We start from the raw sequence: 20,000 nt of genomic DNA, 5'->3' as shown, positions 1-20,000 counted from the left end.
GGACTCAGCTCATGGACTACTCCCCTTTGCCCCAGTAACACAGATATCCCGAAAGCAGAAGAAATAAACTCGGCGGGATGTTGTTTCAGCGGATTTGTCTTTCTTGACAGAGCTAATTGTTATGCGACCGTGGTGTAGACGACGACTTGCAAGCAATGTTTCTTTTCAGTCCGAAGTCATCTTTTCATGTAATTGAGAAATATTGCGGTGGCTGTTCTGTTTCCGCTGAGATAGTTTTCTGATAAGATGCAGTATGTTAAATATCGTCAAGCGAGATTTTTCTTCTTCAGACATTTTGGTTAGAGAAGGGTGTGTCATTTAGGTCGTTTCTCCCTTCAAGGCCAGAGACAGATATTGCAGTAAGAATATTAAAGACTTCGGTGAGATTCGTGTTTGTACTGTCGTTTTTTTCAGTGTAGCGATTTACGATTTTGTGGTGACCATTTTGGCTGCGTTATTACTAAAAATTTAAAAACAGATAAGACTGCCAACGTTCCAAAATTCAGAATAAAAAAACCTAGAATGGTCCGTAATTGGAACGTTTATTATTGACAAAAAAAACACGTTACATTTACTAGTACGTCGACCCAAAGGTCTTTGAAGTATCACACGATCTTGAGATAAGTTCATTATTTGTTTCATAAGTGTCTGTCTGTCTGTCTACTTTAAAGACCTCGGGGTCGACGTACTAGTAAATGTAACGTTTTGTTTTGTCAATAATAAACGTTCCATTTACCTACCATTCTTGTTTTTTGATTCTGCATACAGTTTCATTCTTAATTCGTGCTTTGCTAGTTTCTGTTTTAAGAATAAGGCCTTTACTGTTGTGTTTGTCGTAATTGACACACATTTATTTGGAGAGAAAGCTGTAACTTTCTAACTGTCTAGAGATTTAAAAAAAAAAAATAACTATAGAGTATTCATGCCGGTGAAGCAGCCTATTTTGACACAGCCCAGTTTGACCGGGAGGTCATTCTGGGCCGTTCATTCTAGGCTAGCCTATTTTGACCGGGAGGTCATTCTGGGCTAGTCAGTTTTGACCCCCCCCCCCCCCCCCAGTCAATGTTGACCCCCTCCAAACTTCAAGAATGAGTACATTAGGACCTTTAGAAACAATATTTATGCATAAATGTATACAACTACGTATATATATATATATCTTAGATTTGAGGGGGGGGGGGTCATTCTGGGCTAGCCCTCCCGGTCAAAGAAGGCTAGCCCAGAATGACCCCCCGGTCAAAACTGACTAGGCCAGTCAGTTTTGACTTCCCCGTCAAACTTCAAGAATAAGTATACCCTTCAAAAAAAGTTAAGGACCATTTTTTCAAACGTATGCCATACAGAAATGACAAGGTTAAATGTGGCCATTTCTGCAAAAAGGGACACTCTTGACAAATTTATCGATTTTGAGTTTTTGATTTTATTTGACAGACTGTTATATTTAGAACGTGATGTGAGAATTTCAGACCTTGAAATTTATTTTTCACGGAGTTAAGACTCTTTTTCGGAGATACCCCCAAAATGACTTAAAATGGCCAAACTTTTAAATACAAACTTTTGCCGGGAAATAGCAAGTTCAATCATCTGCCGTTATTACTTGTATGGTTTTAGGTCAAAATAATGTTTAATTCCAGAGTTATTGCCCTTTTTGTAACGTTACCCTAATTTGTACTTTTCTCGTCTTTTTCTATCATTCTCTCATCCCATGCAAAAGAAAAAACAATCAGCCATATGATTTTTTCTCTCGAATATCTCTTCTTCTTTCATACTACCTCTCCCCACTCCATGTTATGTATACATAAAAGATTAAAATCCAGGTATGTACATTAGTCTGTTGGAGAATGAACACAGTTTTACTCACATACTCGGCTGAGAAAATCCGCTCCAACATTGTCTGAACCCTTAATCGATTCCACTCGCATATCAAAGTTCTGCAAGTACATCACCCACCTCATGATACGATTATTTACAAACTTTGCAGAGTTCAGGTAGGTGAGGGGTTTGTGATCAGTCTGAAGCACGAATTTCACCCCTTGGAGGTAGAGTTGAAATTTCTTGATTCCCCACACGATGGCTAAACACTCTTTCTCCATGGTCGAGTACTTCTTCTCGGCTCCTGACAGCTTCTTGCTGGCATAGCTGACCGGAAACGGTTTACCTCCATGCTCTTGCATCAGCATGGCGCCGATCCCTTCGTCCGATGCGTCTGTACGCAAGATGAACTCTTTGGCAGTATCAGGAAGGCGTAGCACCGGGTCTCGTGACATCAGGTCGCGCACGGTCTGGTATGCCTTCTTCTGAGCTGGTCCCCAGAGTATTCGGTTGGGGCATCCTTTTCGGGTCATGTCCGACAAAGGCGCCGTTATGGCGGCGAAGTTTGGAATGAACTCTCTGTAGTACCCGGCCAATCCAAGGAAGGATCGCATTGAGGATCTTGGTGACGTTTTCCGACAAAAGCCCTTTTTGACCTTCCTTCAGTAAATGACCTATGAAGTCAACGTTGTCGGTCCCCAAAATGCACTTGCTGGGTCTCACGGTCAGATTAGCTTTTGTCAGGCGGGAAAACAGTTCCCTCAAAGTCTCCAGATGCTCCGCAAAGGTCTCCGTGTGGACTAGCAGATCATCCCAGTAGTACACAACATTCTTCATTCCTTTAAGCATTTTTCGCATTCCCCTCTTCAGGGTAGCACCACTGTTCACCATGCCAAAAGGCATCCGCAGGCACTCATACGTTCCGTCTGGAGTTGCAAAGGCGGTCCTCTTCGCGCACAGGAATTTGCCAATATCCCTTGCTGAGATCGATCTTTGAGAAGATCTTACTGCCGGTTAACTGTCGGAATAGATCAGTTGCCGTCGGCATTGGTTCAGGGTCAAACACGGTGATCTTATTCACTTTCCTGAAGTCAATGCATACCCTGTTTGTACCGTCTTTCTTCTTGACAACAACAACGGGAGATGAGTAAGGGGATGATGATTCACGGATGACCCCCATCTTCAACATGTTGTCGATGTCCTTTTTCAAGGATTCCCGAGCCTGAAACGGGATAGGGTATGGTTTTGAGCGAACAGGAACGTCAGATGTGAGGTGGACTTCATGTTCGACCAAGGACGTAGAGCCTGGAACATCACAGAACCTATGGGTGAAGTCGCCCATAAAATCATGCAGCTCCTTCTGCTGATCTTCTGTCAGGTCAGGTCCTAGCTTGACGTCATCCACTCCCTCTTTCTTGTGGAGGTCTCCCAACTCCAGTAGTTCCTCACCGTCGAACTCGTCTAGTTCAGCTGGTTCTTCCACAATTGCTGCGACCTGTACTGCTTCCGGAGGTCTCTCCACATACAGTTTCAGGAGGTTAGCGTGGTAGATCTTGGACTTCTTGCTGACATTCACCTTGTAGTCGTTGATCCCTACCACGGCCTCAACCTCGTATGGGCCTTTCCACTGCATCAGTAGTTTGTTGTGATCAGTGGGAAGCAGTATCAGCACTTTGTTACCTGGTGTAAACTTCCTGTTTACGGCTTTGCGGTCGTAGTAGTGCTTTCCGCTATCCTGAGACTTTCTCAAGTTTTCTCTAGCAATCTCGAGAGTCTCCTCCTTGACAGGACGACTCCTGTATTTTGTTAAGCTCGAATCAGCTTCCTGTACCTGAATCAGCCGATCCCTGTCCACGACAGCAGTTGCAGAACTGTTGGTGACCCTAAGCGGCGTAGTCGTTTTGTTCTTCTTCGCCTGGGCTCTGGTCGTCACAGCGCTTACAACCTGCGGCTGGTCGCGGCGATGCACAGTGGCTCTGTCATCTCGTAACAGTTCGCTGATATCTTCATTCGCGAATGGCAGTGGGTCTTATTCCTCAGCAGCAGGCTGAGCTGAGCCCATTCTCCATTCGAAATCAGGGTCATCAGGACGTCTCGCACCCCCAATGTTCCCAATTAATAGATCGTACAAGGGCTTCTTCAGGCAGACGGCCTCAACTTCTTCGGTGAAGTATGGAGTATCTTCTTCTTCTTCTTCTTCTGCGTTCGTGGACTGAAACTCCCACGTACACTCGTGTTTTTCACGAGTGGAATTTTACGTGTATGGCCGTTTTTACCCCGCCATTAAGGCAGCCATACGCCGCTTTCGGAGGAAGCATGCTGGGTATTTTCGTGTTTCTATAACCCACCGAACTCTGACATGGATTACAGGATCTTTTCCGTGCGCACTTGGTCTTGTGCTTGCGTGTACACACGAAGGGGGATAAGCCACTAGCAGGTCTGCACATAAGTTGACCTGGGAGATCGGAAAAATCTCCACACTTATGAAGAGAATTCCTAATCAGGCACTCACTTTCTGTATCGTTTATCCGTGCAAGATCGTTTCTTTTTACTTTACACCAGGTTCACCGTATACTTTCACGAGATGTGAACGTAAGCGAATCAGACTGAAACTTCGCGCGACACTAACTCGTTTTGTCACTGAGGAGAGCGACCTTGGCATTGGTGACGTCAAATGTTCAAAAACAAATTACTTTTCCCCCCTCAATATACGTCATGTTTAACTGATCTTCTGTTTTTCCAGTTTGTTAAGGCGTCAAAATGATTTTTGTTTATGCACAGATTAAAAATTTAAGCTGGGAAATATGCAGTGAAATAGACGAATACTCTAAAGCGCGGCGTTACTTACCGCACAGCACTTGCTGAGGCCCTGGATGGGATTTAAATACATTTGGCATTGAGAAGAAAAACACCACACAGACTCTTAACCGCGAAAAGAGTGTACTAAAAAAATTACACATTGTTCTGTTGTAACTCACATTGGGAATCCCTCGCGACTTTCTTTGTTTAGTGGGGAAATTGAGGGGGTCTCGACTTTGTAAGTGCCCCACTAAACAAAGATAGTCTCTCGGGATTCCCAATGTGAGTTAAAAATAGAACAGTGTGTAATCTCTATTTCTGAGCCTGAAACAATGTAATTCTCGCCATGCTTTCACACTTGCCGAAGCAGAACCAAGAGTTAAACAGGGTCTAAGGCTGGGTCATGAACATATTACAAATAGGAAGGCAGCCATGTCTCGTCCATGTTGAGGCTAAAACAATTCAGTTCTCATCATGATTTCACACTTGCCTTTGCACTGAATTTGCAGAACAGGGTCCAAGGCTGTGTCATGGGCATATTTCCGGTAGGATGATAGCCATGTTTCGTCCATTCTTTTCTGAGTCCGAAACAATTTAGGTCTTGCCTTTGTAGAAACGAGAGATAAAAAAAAATATAGGCCTAAACCTCCAAGACATCGGACACCGATTGACCCCAAAACTAGATTTCGCTAATATTTTGTCTGTGATATTTTCAGAGTGTGTTGAAACCAGTGTGAAAAAGTTAGAGAAATCAATCAGGTACATAAGTTTAAATATGATGACATGACAAGAATCATATAAAGAATTAAAAATTAATTTAAAAAAAGCGTCCCTAGTAAGGACTTAAATTTCATTTTTGACTGTCCATCGTGTGCATGCCTCACTTAAAACGCAGCAGACCCGGTTTACACTTTGGTTTCATCTCAACATCGACCAGACTTTCAATAAGAAGCTTGAAAACCATTAACATAGTTTTGAAGATCCAGACTTTGAACTATTAATATAGGAACAGGAAATGGCTGTGTGCTTTCTTTTGTCGAGCTAAATGAATAAGAAACAAGGCATGACCTTTCTGGTGGTCAGGACACCCCCGTTTCCCATGGAGTAGTAAATAAATCCAAAATAGCAATTTTAATCCCAAATTGGTTTAATAAATCCAAAATTGGTTTCTGGAAACAGTAAAAAAATAAAAATAAAATAATAATAAAAATAAAAAAAACAGGATTGGGTAATTGAATGGGATATCTGACCGATCAAATAAAATCACAGGACCTATTTTGTAAGTGGTGTAAATCTCTGGTTTACGTTTGTTGTAATGATGTGTTTCTATTTGAATTATTGTAACGTGTCTTTGCAATATGGCTGGAAATAGCGTAATTACATGACGTTTTCTTAGGCTAAACTTATATCAGTTTCTCATGAACATTTTTCCTGGAGCATCCGAGCAATTTTAACACACAAAAATGTCACAATGCAGAACAGAGTCCACAAAATCACATATTAAAACATATTACCGTGACATTTTTCCACAGACCCGCAAAACGTCATAAGAGAAACACATCATTACAACAAACGTAAACCACGGAGTTTAACCACTTACACAATAGGTCCTGTGATTATAATATATCGGTCAGATCCATCATATTCAAAATTCTGTATACTAAAGTCAGTCCGGTATATTTCTCTAATTTTGTCACACGTGTTTCAACAAACTCTGAAAATGTCATAGACAAAATATTAGCGAAGTCGATTTTGGGGTAAATCGCTGTCGTATGTTTTTACAACTGAATAAAACCTTCAGAAATTAACAGGTTCCCGTTCCGCATCTTTTACATTTTGTCAAATGTTGACGAAATGTTTTAACAAAGACGGGGAATCGAGTGGTGGTGGTGGTGGTGGTGGTGTGTGTGTGTGTGTGTGTGTGTGTGTGTGTGTGTGTGTGTGTGTGTGTGTGTGTGTGTGTGTGTGTGAATAAAACGATGCCAAGAAATCTACTGGACCGATCTTCATGAAACTTCACAAGAGAGTTCCTGGGTATGATATCCCCAGATGTTTTTTCTCTAATGTTTTCGATAAATGTCTGATGGCGTCACATCGGGCTTTTTGTGAAAGTTGAAGCGGCACTGTCACACCCTCATTTTTCAACCAATATGATTGAACTTTTGGTCAAACAATCTTCGACGAAGTCCGGACTATGGAATTGTATTTCAGTTCGGAAGCTTACAAATTAGTTAACCAGTTTGCTCATTTAGGTTGTCATTAAAATCGAATTTTCAAAAGCAAATTAAAAAGGATCGCATTGTATTCCTAGGCTCATCTTCTCCTGAATTTAAACATATATATAGATATGTCATGTTTACTATAAAAATGTGCTCAGAATGAAAGAAAATATGCCCAGTAAGTACTACGGTTGTATGCTTCGTGGAGTCGAGCGTGACCCGTCTCGGTCTTCGGGTATGGTTAGCCGAGACTATCTAAATGTTGGATACCGACTGAACAATGTTTTTATATCGCTTCACGCGACTTGTTTCTCTTGCACACGAGCGCTGCCGCAGTGCTTTGCCAAACTGAAGCTGCATACGTGTACTTGGTTTGCAAAAGCTACAACGTCCTGTCAATAGCCACAATGTCAATCGAACATAAGCAAATAGACCATGCCCATATATATTTTCTTTTTCAGTGTGGTCAGCCTGACCTAATTTGTCCTTGTTACCTCCAGGACCCGCAGACGTCCTTAATTCACCCTCGTCGCCAAGAAGCTCACTGACAGACTTACACAACCCTTTCTTGTTGGGTTTATCCAAGTTTGGGATTGGCTGGGATTTTATTTCTTGCCCCTTGAGCTTGCTAGGAAAAGTTAATAAGGGTTCGTCTCTTCTGTAACATGAAGAACAGAGAGAGAGAGAGAGAGAGAGAGAGAGAGAGAGAGAGAGAGAGAGAGAGAGAGAGAGAGAGAGAGAGAGAGAGAGAGAGAGAGAGCGAGGGGACCTGTGTCGACGTCTGATCGTACCTCGTCGTATTATATATCTCGACGTTCCCTATCGTGACCATAGTCATTACGAGCTCCTAATACACATCCAGACGTCCACCTCGTGCGAACACGTTTGTCATCAAAATCAATGTGTCTTCGGCCGTGTTTACTATATATACATAAAAGCAGAAATATATCAAATATACCGCAATGAGTCGAGAGATCATGACTAATCATCACTTATGTATAATGAATAACAACCAGCCAACAATTGTTATATAGCTATGTGTCACACACAACAAACAACTACGTCACAAAAATCATCACGAAGAACCATCGGCTTTGTGTATAAAATAACTACCAACCACGTCACAATAATCACCCTGAATAATCATCAGTTAAGTATCATAAATAACAACAAGCCATGTCACAAAAATCGTCATGAATAAACATCATGAATAATCATCAGTTATGTATCATTAATAACAACCAGCTATGTTATAATACTCATCATGGAAATCATGAGCTATGTGTCAGAAAGAACAACCAGCCACCTCAAAGTGATCATCATGAATAGCATCAGCTATGTATCGTGAATAACAACCAGCCACGTCACAATAATCATTGAAACGATCAGCTATGTGTCACGAAGCACAGCCAACCACGTCCCAATCCCGTCCTCTTCATTTCGCCTCCACCTCTTCGTGGTGAAGAAGGATGACATGGAGTCGATAGCGGGCGTGACCAAGCATTAACGGCTGGGAGATGAAGCTGAGTGTTCCTTCTCCTGTCTCGTCTAGACATGGTCTACACGTGCATAGTTCATGCATGCTCTAACCATGCCACCACTTTTTGCAGCACTGCTATTCATTGTTAGCTGGCTTTCCTGTGGGATTTTGTTGGCCACCCAATTCCCTTACTTCAATTTTCTTCAGCTCTGCTCTCCAATAAAGGGTGGGGCGCGTTCAATTACAGTAATATGCATTTTAGTGACTTCTGGAACTATTGTGGAGATAGGCGCTCAGAGGAAGGAATGAAGACTGTAGGAGTGAGCAAGAATGTGGTCAATTATGGAAATCTTTGGTCGGTAGGCTTGATACTTATCACTCGTATCATTTTTTTTTATTCATTACTTTATTGTCCCATCGCTGGGAAATTCGGGTCGCTTCCTCCCAGTGGAAAGCTAGCAGCAACAGAGTCGCGCTACCACAAAGTCAAGGGATCTATTAGATTGTTTATATATTTTTTTTCATTAAGCTCTGCTCTCCAATAAAGGGTGGGGCGCGTTCAATTACAGTAATATGCATTTTAGTGACTTCTGGAACTATTGTGGAGATAGGCGCTCATAGGAAGGAATGAAGACTGTAGGAGTGAGCAAGAATGTGGTCAATTATGGAAATCTTTGGTCGGTAGGCTTGATACTTATCACTCGTATCATTTTTTTTTATTCATTACTTTATTGTCCCATCGCTTGAAAATTCGGGTCGCTTCCTCCCAGTGGAAAGCTAGCAGCAACAGAGTCGCGCTACCCCAAGTCAAGGGATCTATTAGATTTTTTTCATTACTTAATTGTCCCATCGCTTGAAAATTCGGGTCGTTTCCTCCCATTGGAAAGCTAGCAGCAACAGAGTCGCGCTACCCCAAAGTCAAGGGATCTATTAGATTTTGTTTTGTTTTTCATTACTTTATTGTCCCACCGCTGGAAAATTCGGGTTTGTTTTCTTTGTTATGCTAAAAATCGTAATATTTTATCTATCGGGCCCCCACAACACAGCATAGTGGCTCTAAACAACAAATATTAATAATAACAAGTCGCGTAAGGCGAAAATACAACATTCAGTCAAGTAGCTGTCGAACTCACAGAATGAAACTGAAGGCAACGCAACGCAGCAAGACCGTATACTCGTAGCATCGTCACTCCACCGCCCGTGGCAAAGGCAGTAAAATTGACAAGAAGAGCGGGGTATTCGTTGCGCTGAGAAGGATAGCACGCTTTTCTGTACCTCTCTTCGTTTTAACTTTCTGAGCGTGTTTTTAATCCAAACATATCATATCTATATGTTTTTGGAATCAGGAACCGACAAGGAATAAGATGAAAGTGTTTTTAAATTGATTTCGAAAAAGAAATTTTGATCATAATTTTTATATATTTAATTTTCAGAGCTTGTTTTTCATCCAAATATAACATATTTATATGTTTTTGGAATCAGAAAATGATGGAAAATAAGATGAACGTAAATTTGGATCGTTTTATAAAAAACATATTTTTTTTACAATTTTCAGATTTTTAATGACCAAAGTCATTAATTAATTTTTAAGCCACCAAGCTGAAATGCAATACCGAAGTCCGGGCTTCGTCGGAGATTACTTGACCAAAATTTCAACCAATTTGGTTGAAAAATGAGGGCGTGACAGTGCCGCCTCAACTTTCACGAAAATCCGGATATGACGTCATCAAAGACATTTATCGAAAAAATGAAAAAAACGTCCGGGGATATCATACCCAGAAACTCTCATGTCAAATTTCATAAAGATCGGTCCAGTAGTTTAGTCTGAATCGCTCTACACACACACACACACACGCACAGACACACACATACACCACGACCCTTGTCTCGATTCCCCCCTCGATGTTAAAACATTTAGTCATAACTTGACTAAATGTAATAAAAAGCATGTATTACTTTGTGGAATGCGATATTTTTACATTTTTACATTTTTACAAATCGCGGTTTTAGGTTCGACGTAATTTGTAAAATGTTTTTACATTTGTACAAATCACGGGTTAACAGCTTGATATATGATAAAACACAGCGGACTTAGTTACGGATCTTCACACTACATCTGTTCCACAAAAAGTATTTATTTGCGTATTCATTGTTCATTCTTTCGAGGTTTGGGGTGGTTTTGGACGACGACGATCTCAAACTTTCCCGACCAAACGCATAGAGACAGCCACCAAACTTGACACACTTCTTGTTTTAACGTCCTGCAAAAAGCAACTGTCTGTTAGGAATCCCTAGCATGACAAGGAACCGTTGAATAAAACATAGCAGTTCCGCCGGAGCACGCAAACGTCAGCTTACATCCTCTCGGTTCGTACGGTTTCAGCATTTCCCGCTGTCTCGCTGGCCACAAGAGCGATGAATTTTACACGTGCAGCACAGCTTATTTGATTTTGGGGGCAATGGCTCTCTCTCCCTTCCTTTGTGAAAGTTCTGGAACATGAAGATGTCTAATTCTGATTGATGCTTCACCTGAATTTCGGGGATTAGGAAAGGGTGACAGTTTTTTTTTGCCACCCCCCCCCCCCTTTTTTTCCACCTTTTCAATCTTTGTTCAACTTTCAGCTTCTAATTTTTTGTACAATTTACTTTTGGAAAAGTTATATTTTTTTGCGAAATCAAAACCTGGTAAGTAACATAATTCAATGGCTTATGCTGACGTAATCCTTTATAATGAAACCTTGCATGTACCTGCGCCGAAACACTCACTATCAAAATGCAATTTTCGACCGATATGATAATTTTTTCTTTCCAAAATATGCACATCACGGCTACTTTTTCATTGAGATGCTGTCGGCGACTTATCTTGATTAACCTTCAAGAAATACACTATTTTCTTTCTGGAGAAACTTTTTAATAAATGCAGTAAAAGGAAACAAACGTCGAGGCCAATGCTGTCAAAAAAAAAGAGAGAAAAAAGTCGCGTGAAGCGTAATGAAAACATTCTGTCAATCCCTCAACCTAAAAGACTGGAACTGTACCGTGTCAGTGAGTGAAGTGAGTGAGCGAACTTACGAAACAGGCTCGTATCGCAAAAAATCCACAAGGACGGTCAATCAATCAGTTGAGCGATTATCGCTCTACACACGCCCGTACGAACACACATACACACTCACCTCGTATACATTCAGTCAAAAATAGACTACTTGTAAAAAATAGGAAGAGATATATAGAAAGAAAGACGCACACACACACACACACACCTAGGGAGACAAAAGTGAATCAAAGAAGAACAAGAAGTTTATCCAAATCACACACCCATATCACGAACAACATCTGCGTGATAAAATATAAGAATGTACTCACAGTTTTGGTACCGACGTTGTCGACAGCACAAAGCAAGATAGCGGTATCACCAACATGGTAAGTGACATTGCTGGGACGAGGCAAGAACACCGGTATGTCAGGGTCCACCGTTACTCCTTTTTCTGTGAACGCTGCAAACAGACAACATGGACACAATCATTAAGAGACGCCTAGAGACAGACGGAATGACGACTGTAGTGGATGTTATTACTGTACACTCAAACAACATGAACAAAATAATAAAGTAAAGAACAGGACGGACAGAACGACGACTGTTGAGGATGTAACATAAAGACAATATGAACGAAATAACTCTCTTTTGTATGGGATGTGGAAGAGCTGTATGCCTTGAAGATGAGGCAAGCTTGAGCTAATGTTACCAGAAGAGACACACTACTGGCGTCAAAGTGAATAATCAGGTCCCATCTGTATGATTTTGAAAGAACAGGCATCACATGAAGCGGTCGCTGCATAAACGATATTTTTCTTTCGAAAGCATAACCAACTCAGCATTCACTGCAAAGCCAACGGTGTGTGTACAATGATATCCAAGATACGTACATGTTGCGCAGCTTGCCTCACCCTGATAAAGTCCGGAATGCTTGATGTATGTCGCTTCGTGAATACAGGAAACGGTACAGGACCTGCGTTGATTCTGTTACTTCGAAGAAGAACTGCAGGTAGGACTTGTCAAAAACAATGCAACATCAGTTTTCATACTGGGACCAGATCGTGGCCTGCTCTTGTTCTATTTCTGAAGGAGAAGAAGAGGAAGGAGAAAACTAACATAATTCGCAGATTACGATTTCAAAGTATCATCAATCAATCAATCAATATGAGGCTTATATCGCGCGTATTCCGTGGGTACAGTTCTAAGCGCAGGGATTTTTATTTTTTTTATTTTTTATTTTTATTTTATGTAATTTATATCGCGCACATATTCAAGGCGCAGGGATTTATTTATGCCGTGTGAGGTGGATTTTTTTTACACAATACATCACGCATTCACATCGGCCAGCAGATCGCAGCCATTTCGGGGCATATCCTACTTTTCACGGCCTATTATTCCAAGTCACACGGGTATTTTGGTGGACATTTTTATCTATGCCTATACAATTTTGCCAGGAAAGACCCTGTTGTCAATCGTGGGATCTTTAACGTGCACACCCCAATGTAGTGTACACGAAGGGACCTCGGTTTTTTGTCTCATCCGAAAGACTAGCACTTGAACCCACCACCTAGGTTAGGAAAGGGGGGAGAAAATTGCTAACGCCCTGACCCAGGGTCGAACTCGCAACCTCTCGCTTCCGAGCGCAAGTGCCTTACCACTCGGCCACCCAGTCCACATCATAGGTATGAAAGAAAGTTAAATATCAGGGAACTTTCCAATTAGATGAGTTTTTTTAGTTGCAAATATCGCTTTAACTGCTCTTAATCGATGACATTAAAATCAAATTAATTAGTCGCAATTAAAATCAAACGTGGAAGACAACACCGTCCCTTCGGGACTTTTCGTCTCAATTTAATGCTTGAATTGGCAGCAAGTATTCAGACCCCAACCCTTTCCCACCTTTCCCTTTTTGCTCTCAACTGTAACAAATGTCCACAACAAGGCTTCCTGAACAAAGTGGTAAAACAAGCAAAACAAAAACGGGTAAAAGATTCCAAGCACGACATGTCTGCGGGGTTTATGAAATTATCTCTTAGAAATGTTTCACGTCTGACAGAGGACAGAACAATAAAATGAAAAATCGAATCCAGCTAAAAAAAATAACAGACAGATTCAATAAAGCATAATTATAACGGCCCTAAAATCATTATCTTGTTCGCTGTCGTGGACGCTGAGACACATGTTTTCTTTTTCCACTTGTATACTCTATTTGACAACTCTTCGGTCGCATGCACGCGCTTTTTTTTTTTTTTTTGCAGGACAAATACGAGGAAGGCAGGACACCCAGGTTTCATTTCACTGAGGTGGCACAGACAATATCACCGTAGTTGTTTTTGTTGTTGCCAAGTAGAAGTTAGCGTGAGGGGATGCCTCTTGCTATCCTTGAATCCGTCTGTCAAATCTTCTCAAAGACGGTTTGTAAGCTACAATCTAATCAAATACATATGAGAGGAAAGTGCATTCATCGGGCTTTTAGTTGCAAGTACCTCCGATGAGATAGCTCATAAACACTAAGTGTGAGAGTTCATTTCCGAAATAACCCTCTAATTTTTTAAGTCAAAGTTATGCCATGAAAGCGTTTTGAGAGGCACTATGAGAGGTAAGGGTGGAGTGTAATGGACCTAACATGTACGTTAATGCCTAGAAAAATGCCTGCTCTAAGCGTAGGTGCACAATTTATAAAGATACCTGTGAAGAAATTTATGCGCGAGACGATAACTGTGTGATGAGTCTCATTCAGAAAAAAAACGCCTTTAAGTGCGTATCCTTACATTTTCAGGCAGTGCTGGTTTTCATAAGAGTTGCATTTGAACCTCCAAAATGCCCTTCAATATAAAGTAAGAAGATAGAATGTATCTGTGATTGACAATGTGCGCCATATTTATTGAACATTCACTGAACAAAATAGGGTGCATACCGTTTTTGGCGGTTTTACGTTTCACTGAAGGAAAAACAGAATTTAGTGTGTTATACAAAACTCTCTGGGTAACATGATTTACATAGAATAAAGAAGCACAATTTATGTCATGTTTATTGAATGTAGGTTGAGTTTGCGGAATATTGTTTGAATATTGTACCTGCAACGATGACGTCACACGTGACGTCGAAGCTACAGGTAAGCGAGGTGAAAAATCTAGAATGAGCACTCTATGCCTAAAATACACAGGGTTAGTTAGTTAGTTAGTTAGTTAGTTGTTGCTTTTTGGGTCAAGCGGACCATATAGGCCAAATCAGGACCCCAAATACACAGGACAGTCGGTACTCCCGCGAACAATTTGAATGGCATGAAAGACATATGCATGTACTCTCAAACTTGTATGGTCGTGAAACTCAACTGCAGCAGCATCAATACATGAAGTGAAGGCATTGCATCCCAACTGTTTAAACTATAACGTGTGTATTAGAAAATCACTTTGTTGCAGAAAGTCCAATATGTGCTCAATCATACGCCTCAGCGTGAGTATTTCTAAACAGATGTGTAAGTGAATGATGGGTCTATCAGAGCAGGTACAGATTTCATTATTATTGCAGAACACGACGGCGTCATGCGGCCTGCCATTACAGGCAGTGCGTTACGTCATATCATTTCAATTCTGCTTAACGATATCAAACCTCACCGGCGACGTTTTATAGACTACAGCTGTACAGTGTGACTTGAAAAATAGCGGACAGCGTCAGTACGTCTATTCAAAACTTTTCCCAAGAAAAGTTCTTTACCCAGATTCCAAGGAGTCATACTGGGTGTGTACTACGGTAGTGAACCATCAGATGCAACTGCATTTGTAAGGTTAACCTTAAATGATTAAGGTAAACCTTTAATATTTAAGGTTAAGCTTCATTGCATGACCTGAAGGGCGTGTGTTAACCCGTGATTTGTAAAAATGTAAACACATTTTACAAATTACGACAAACCTAAAACCGCGATTTGTACAAATGTAAAAATATCGCATTCTACAAAGTAATATATGCCTTTTATTATTATTAATATTTGTTGTTTAGAGCCTCTATGCTGGGTGGTGGGGGTGGTTTGGGCCGAATAGGTAAAAATATTACGATTTTTACCATAACAAAGAAAACGAACCCAGCTTGCCAGTTGGGGGGTGCGGGGGTGCAATCGCCCATACGCCAAAAGTGTACCCGGGGACCCGGTAGCTCAGTTGGTAGAGCACTGAACTTGTGATCGTAGGGTCGCAGGTTCGAATCCATGTTCGTGTTACCACTGTGGCGTCGGTCAATCTGCCATAAGTGCAGGTGGCTGATTATACCTAAACACGCATACACCTGGGTAGCGCAACTCTGTTGCTGCTAGCTTTCCATTAGGAGGAAGCGACCCGAATTGGGACAATAAAGAAAGGAAAAAACAAAAAAGTCTAATAGATACCTTGACTTTGGGGTAGCGCGACTCTGTTGCTGCTAGCTTTCCACTGGGAGGAAGCGACCCGAATTTCCCAGCGATGGGACAATAAAGAAATGAAAAAAATCCCCCAAAAATCTAATAGATCCCTTGACTTTAGGGTAGCGCGAATCTGATGCTGCTAGCTATCCACTGGGAGGAAGCGACCCGAATTTCCCAGCAATGGGACAATCTAGTAATGATTTTTGGCTCACGTAAGTGTAGCCAATGCGATCGTAACTTTGTCTGTCTGTGCGTGCGTATGTGCGTGCGTGCGTGTGTATGTCTGTGGTAGAAACTCTAACATTTGAAGACGTCACATTACATTGACGTCACATTATGACGTAAGAGGGTTAGACGTCACGCGAAGGAAGTACTGAAAGTCTCGGTCATTATTATTTTGAGCGGGCCGAGACTAGTTGGCAGTCGTGTCCCTGTAAGTAGGCTACATGCAGACAGGCAGATCTAGATCTAGTGTCTCGCTTTCTTGCACAGTTTCACCTATGCTCTTTCTGTGTGTGTGTGTGTGTGTGTGTGTGTGTGTGTGTGTGTGTGTGTGTGTGTGTGTGTGTGTGTGTGTGTGTGTTACTTGTTTGTCGATTTCTTACGTGAGCCTTGATGGCTTCGCCTCTTGTTTTTAATCTAATAGATCCCTTGACTTTGGATATGACAAGAAAATATCGGGCGCATTTACGTGATTTGTAAAACATTTTAATGTTTTAAATTTTTACAAATCACGGGTTAACATCGTGCCGTACCGATGACGCCACATGTTAGGCTCACGGCTCAGTGCGGTCAAAGATCTTCTAGGCTACGCTATGCCTGGCAGATCTTTGGTGCGGTACATTTGACAAAACTGAGGCGCCTCAGCTGGAAAACCTGGCGGATACTGTGCACAGCCCGCACATAGACCACCTGAGTACACTGTAAAATAGTCCCCTTACCCGCCCATCTTCCACCACCATCTACCACATTGTATACCCTGCCTTTATTCTTACGACTGTCGAGGTGGTGAAAACGAGCGATCAGAGTTACAGTGCGGTTTGATTAAGTTAAGAGAGAATGACGTGGGATTTAGTCTCCCCGCCTGTCAGACTGATTGTAATTGTGCAAGCTTATTCAGACGAAAGGCTCAGTCTAAATTGCCCAAAGAATAAAGCTCGTTCTGAAGAACGGCGGACATTTCAAAGCTGTGCTTTGGAAAGATCACAAACGGAAGTTTAAATACACAGGTCAATATCAATGCTGGCTGGTTGTACTTAAAGTGTTGCTGGATGTGCCGCGCGTAAATATACAACAACAACAACAACAACAACAACAACAACAACAACAACAACAACAACAACACCAACACCAACACACACACACACACACACACACACACACACACACACACACACACACACACACAATTTCAACTTTTGTACCGCTCATTTGTTTGCATTCCTTTAGAGATTGATAATTAAACAACTGACTCAGGCCCACCAAATACATGTTTTTTTAGTTACCTGCGTCAATCAATGGGCTTTTTTCAAAGGAGTTTCCTACCGGAAATGAAGGCCCCCACGTTTTGCTGAAATAACGTCATCTCGCATCCTTTAATTCGTGACTTTTGCCCCCAACCACCTTCCATCATTCTAGTTCTCATCTCAGCTAATAGCCATTTGTAGATTATAGAGGCACCGAGAACGAGCGTCCTATTTTGGAGAAATAAATGTCCCCATCCTAGGCCAATGAGAAGGCGTTTGAGTGCATTTGGCTGGGCCCTCTTTCTTTGGTTTTCTAGTGATCTTTTATCATATCGACCTTGGATAGGGATAGAAGAAGTCGGCGTTCATGTCTTCTTGCTGATTTACTTCAAATCACTTTGCATGACTCGACTGCAGGGAAGCACATTATTTCGCTGTCTCACACACAAATACGACCCTCATCAATGCAAGAACGCTCACTCCCAATCTCTTATTTACATTAAGTCAAGTTTTGACAAAAGTTTTAACATAGACTGTCACTGGGAATCGAGACGAGGGTCGTGGTGATTGTGTATGTGTGTGAATATGTGTGTGTTTCTAGCGATTTCCAGAAAACTACTGTTCAGATCTTCATGAAACTGTACATACAAATGATTCCAGATGATATCCCCAGACCATTTTTCTTTTTGGGGGGATAAAAGTTTTTGATGACGTCATATCCGGCTTTTAGTGACAGATGAGGCAGCACTCTCACGCCCTCATTTTTCGAGCAAAGTCCGGACTATGTGATTGCATTTCAGCTTTGAAACCTAAAAATCAATCAATAAGTTTCGTCATTAAAATTCACAAAATTAGATTTTAAGTAAAAATTCAAAAATGGTTGCATTGTATTTTTCATCATTCCTTGAATCCAAAAATATATACATATGTTATGTTAGGATTAAAAACAAGCTCAGAGCGTTAAAAAGGATACAGGAAATCGCGCTTACAAGCGCCACTGCGCTATTCCTGCTGTCATTTCAAGCGATCGACAGCCGGCCGCTCGCTCTCTGTAGGGACAATTTCATCAGACTAATAGAAAGATATCTTCATACAATGTGTCAGCGCTTTTTCGGTCGCAGAGAATCGGTGAAGTCTTGGTGGAATGCGTTCAGTTTCATTAGTCGACACATTGACTAAATGTATTAATTTCGCTGTGCGCGACTTGTTTATCCTGCGCGAGAGTTTTCTGCCCGTTTGCCGCCATCAGTCTCGTTGGAGCTGCAAACCTCGCGGCGAGGGTTGATATGGATGGAACCTGGTTTATGGAAATCTGGACCACGTTTTACTGGAGCAAGTCTTTGCTAAAACTGGGATGCGTCCTAAGTTGACTCGTAAATGTTGTCCTCTCTCGAGAAAATCAATCTTGTATACTTGCATGTTTTGAGTGATATTTGGAGAAGTTTCGCTCGTTTAACCCGCAAACTTTACGGTATCCTAGACTAAGCATAGTCAAGTGCTGTTAACACAAGCAGATCAGAACACCCACCCCGTCCCCCTTTAGTTTTGAATCTGATGAGCGCAAAAGAATTATATCTGCGGGTAAATGGTACATACAAGTAAGGCAATGTCTATTTCTGTCTGTTTGTATTTCTGTTTCAAAGCTCATTTAAACATTCGGAAAACGATCAGGAGAAAACAAAGGTTCGTCAATTTCAAGGTCACAACGTCGTTACCTACCTGTCACTGCTTACCATGGTACAATATCTTTTGACAGTTTTTGCGTCATTTGATACATCTTTTTAAACGTAACTTACATACGCCAGAGAACAGCATTGGCAGACAAGACTTTGCTTGACCTAAATCTGCAAGCAGCAGCAGTAGCGCCGGGAAGTGGATACAAGCAGAAGAAGACGAAGAAGAAGTTCTTACTCGACTGTAATACCAGTTGTCGATTCTTATAAACGCAGTATGTTTTCTTTCATATGCGTTATACTTGTTCTTTTGGATAATAAAACTATTGCAAAATTAATTTGAACTAAAGTATTGTTAACATCACAGTTGTCAGTTCCATTATAAATGATTACGCCGAAAAGCCGCAAACAGCAATGACATCAGTGAAGTGAAAACAACAACGACAACTACAACAGCACACCGGTAACAATAACAACAACCGCAACAACAGAAACACACACACACACACACACACACACACACACACACACACACACACACACACACACACACACACACACACACACACACACACACATCTCTACGGAGGTCTGTTTTGAAATAAAACGATGTAATTAATGTTCTGGTTGCAAACTGTAGAGGATGATTCAGTTACTTCGTGTTGACGTCAGCAAAATCTTTTTACAAGGCAAACATGCAGTGGGGGGTAGAGGGGAGACCCGGGCCGGTCCATGAAGCGAGCGTTAAGCCAGGGAAACTACAATTTTCCTCCCTATTGATCCACAAAACTGATCGCTTGAAATTGCTTCACACACCACATGCAGCTAGCGTGCCTACCGCCTTGTATCTCCGGCTTCCGCGCATCTGCCAGTGCGGTCTCCCCTTCCTTCCAGATGAACGGACGAATAAAAACTAACTTTGACGGCTAAATAGGGGCGCTGAGGGAATAAAAAAAATGAAGAAAAGGGGAGAGTGACAAACAGGTCGATAAGAAAATCCCAGCTGCGAACGGGCGCATGTGGCATTTGTATTGGGCATCTGACGGATGTAGATGAAGGTTCGATCCTAAGATGATCAATAATGAGCGTTTAATATGTGCAGCTACCAATATTGCATTGCA

At 41.6% G+C, this 20,000-nt stretch overlaps 1 protein-coding gene across 1 annotated transcript in view; it reads right to left on the bottom strand.

Annotated features, from left to right (window-relative positions):
* Window positions 1-20,000, bottom strand: part of LOC138975780 (lachesin-like) — a 271,419-nt gene that overhangs the window by 159,346 nt on the left and 92,073 nt on the right. The window contains exon 2 of the mRNA XM_070348534.1: window positions 11,674-11,804. Within this exon, the coding sequence (XP_070204635.1) occupies window positions 11,674-11,804 (131 nt within the window). The remainder of the gene's footprint in view (window positions 1-11,673; window positions 11,805-20,000) is intronic.

This window comes from Littorina saxatilis, linkage group LG1 (assembly GCF_037325665.1).
Source record: "Littorina saxatilis isolate snail1 linkage group LG1, US_GU_Lsax_2.0, whole genome shotgun sequence".
NCBI classification, from domain to species: Eukaryota; Metazoa; Mollusca; class Gastropoda; order Littorinimorpha; family Littorinidae; genus Littorina; species Littorina saxatilis.
The sequence above is the reverse complement of the archived record's forward strand: the minus strand, read 5'-3'. Positions and strand labels throughout refer to the sequence as shown.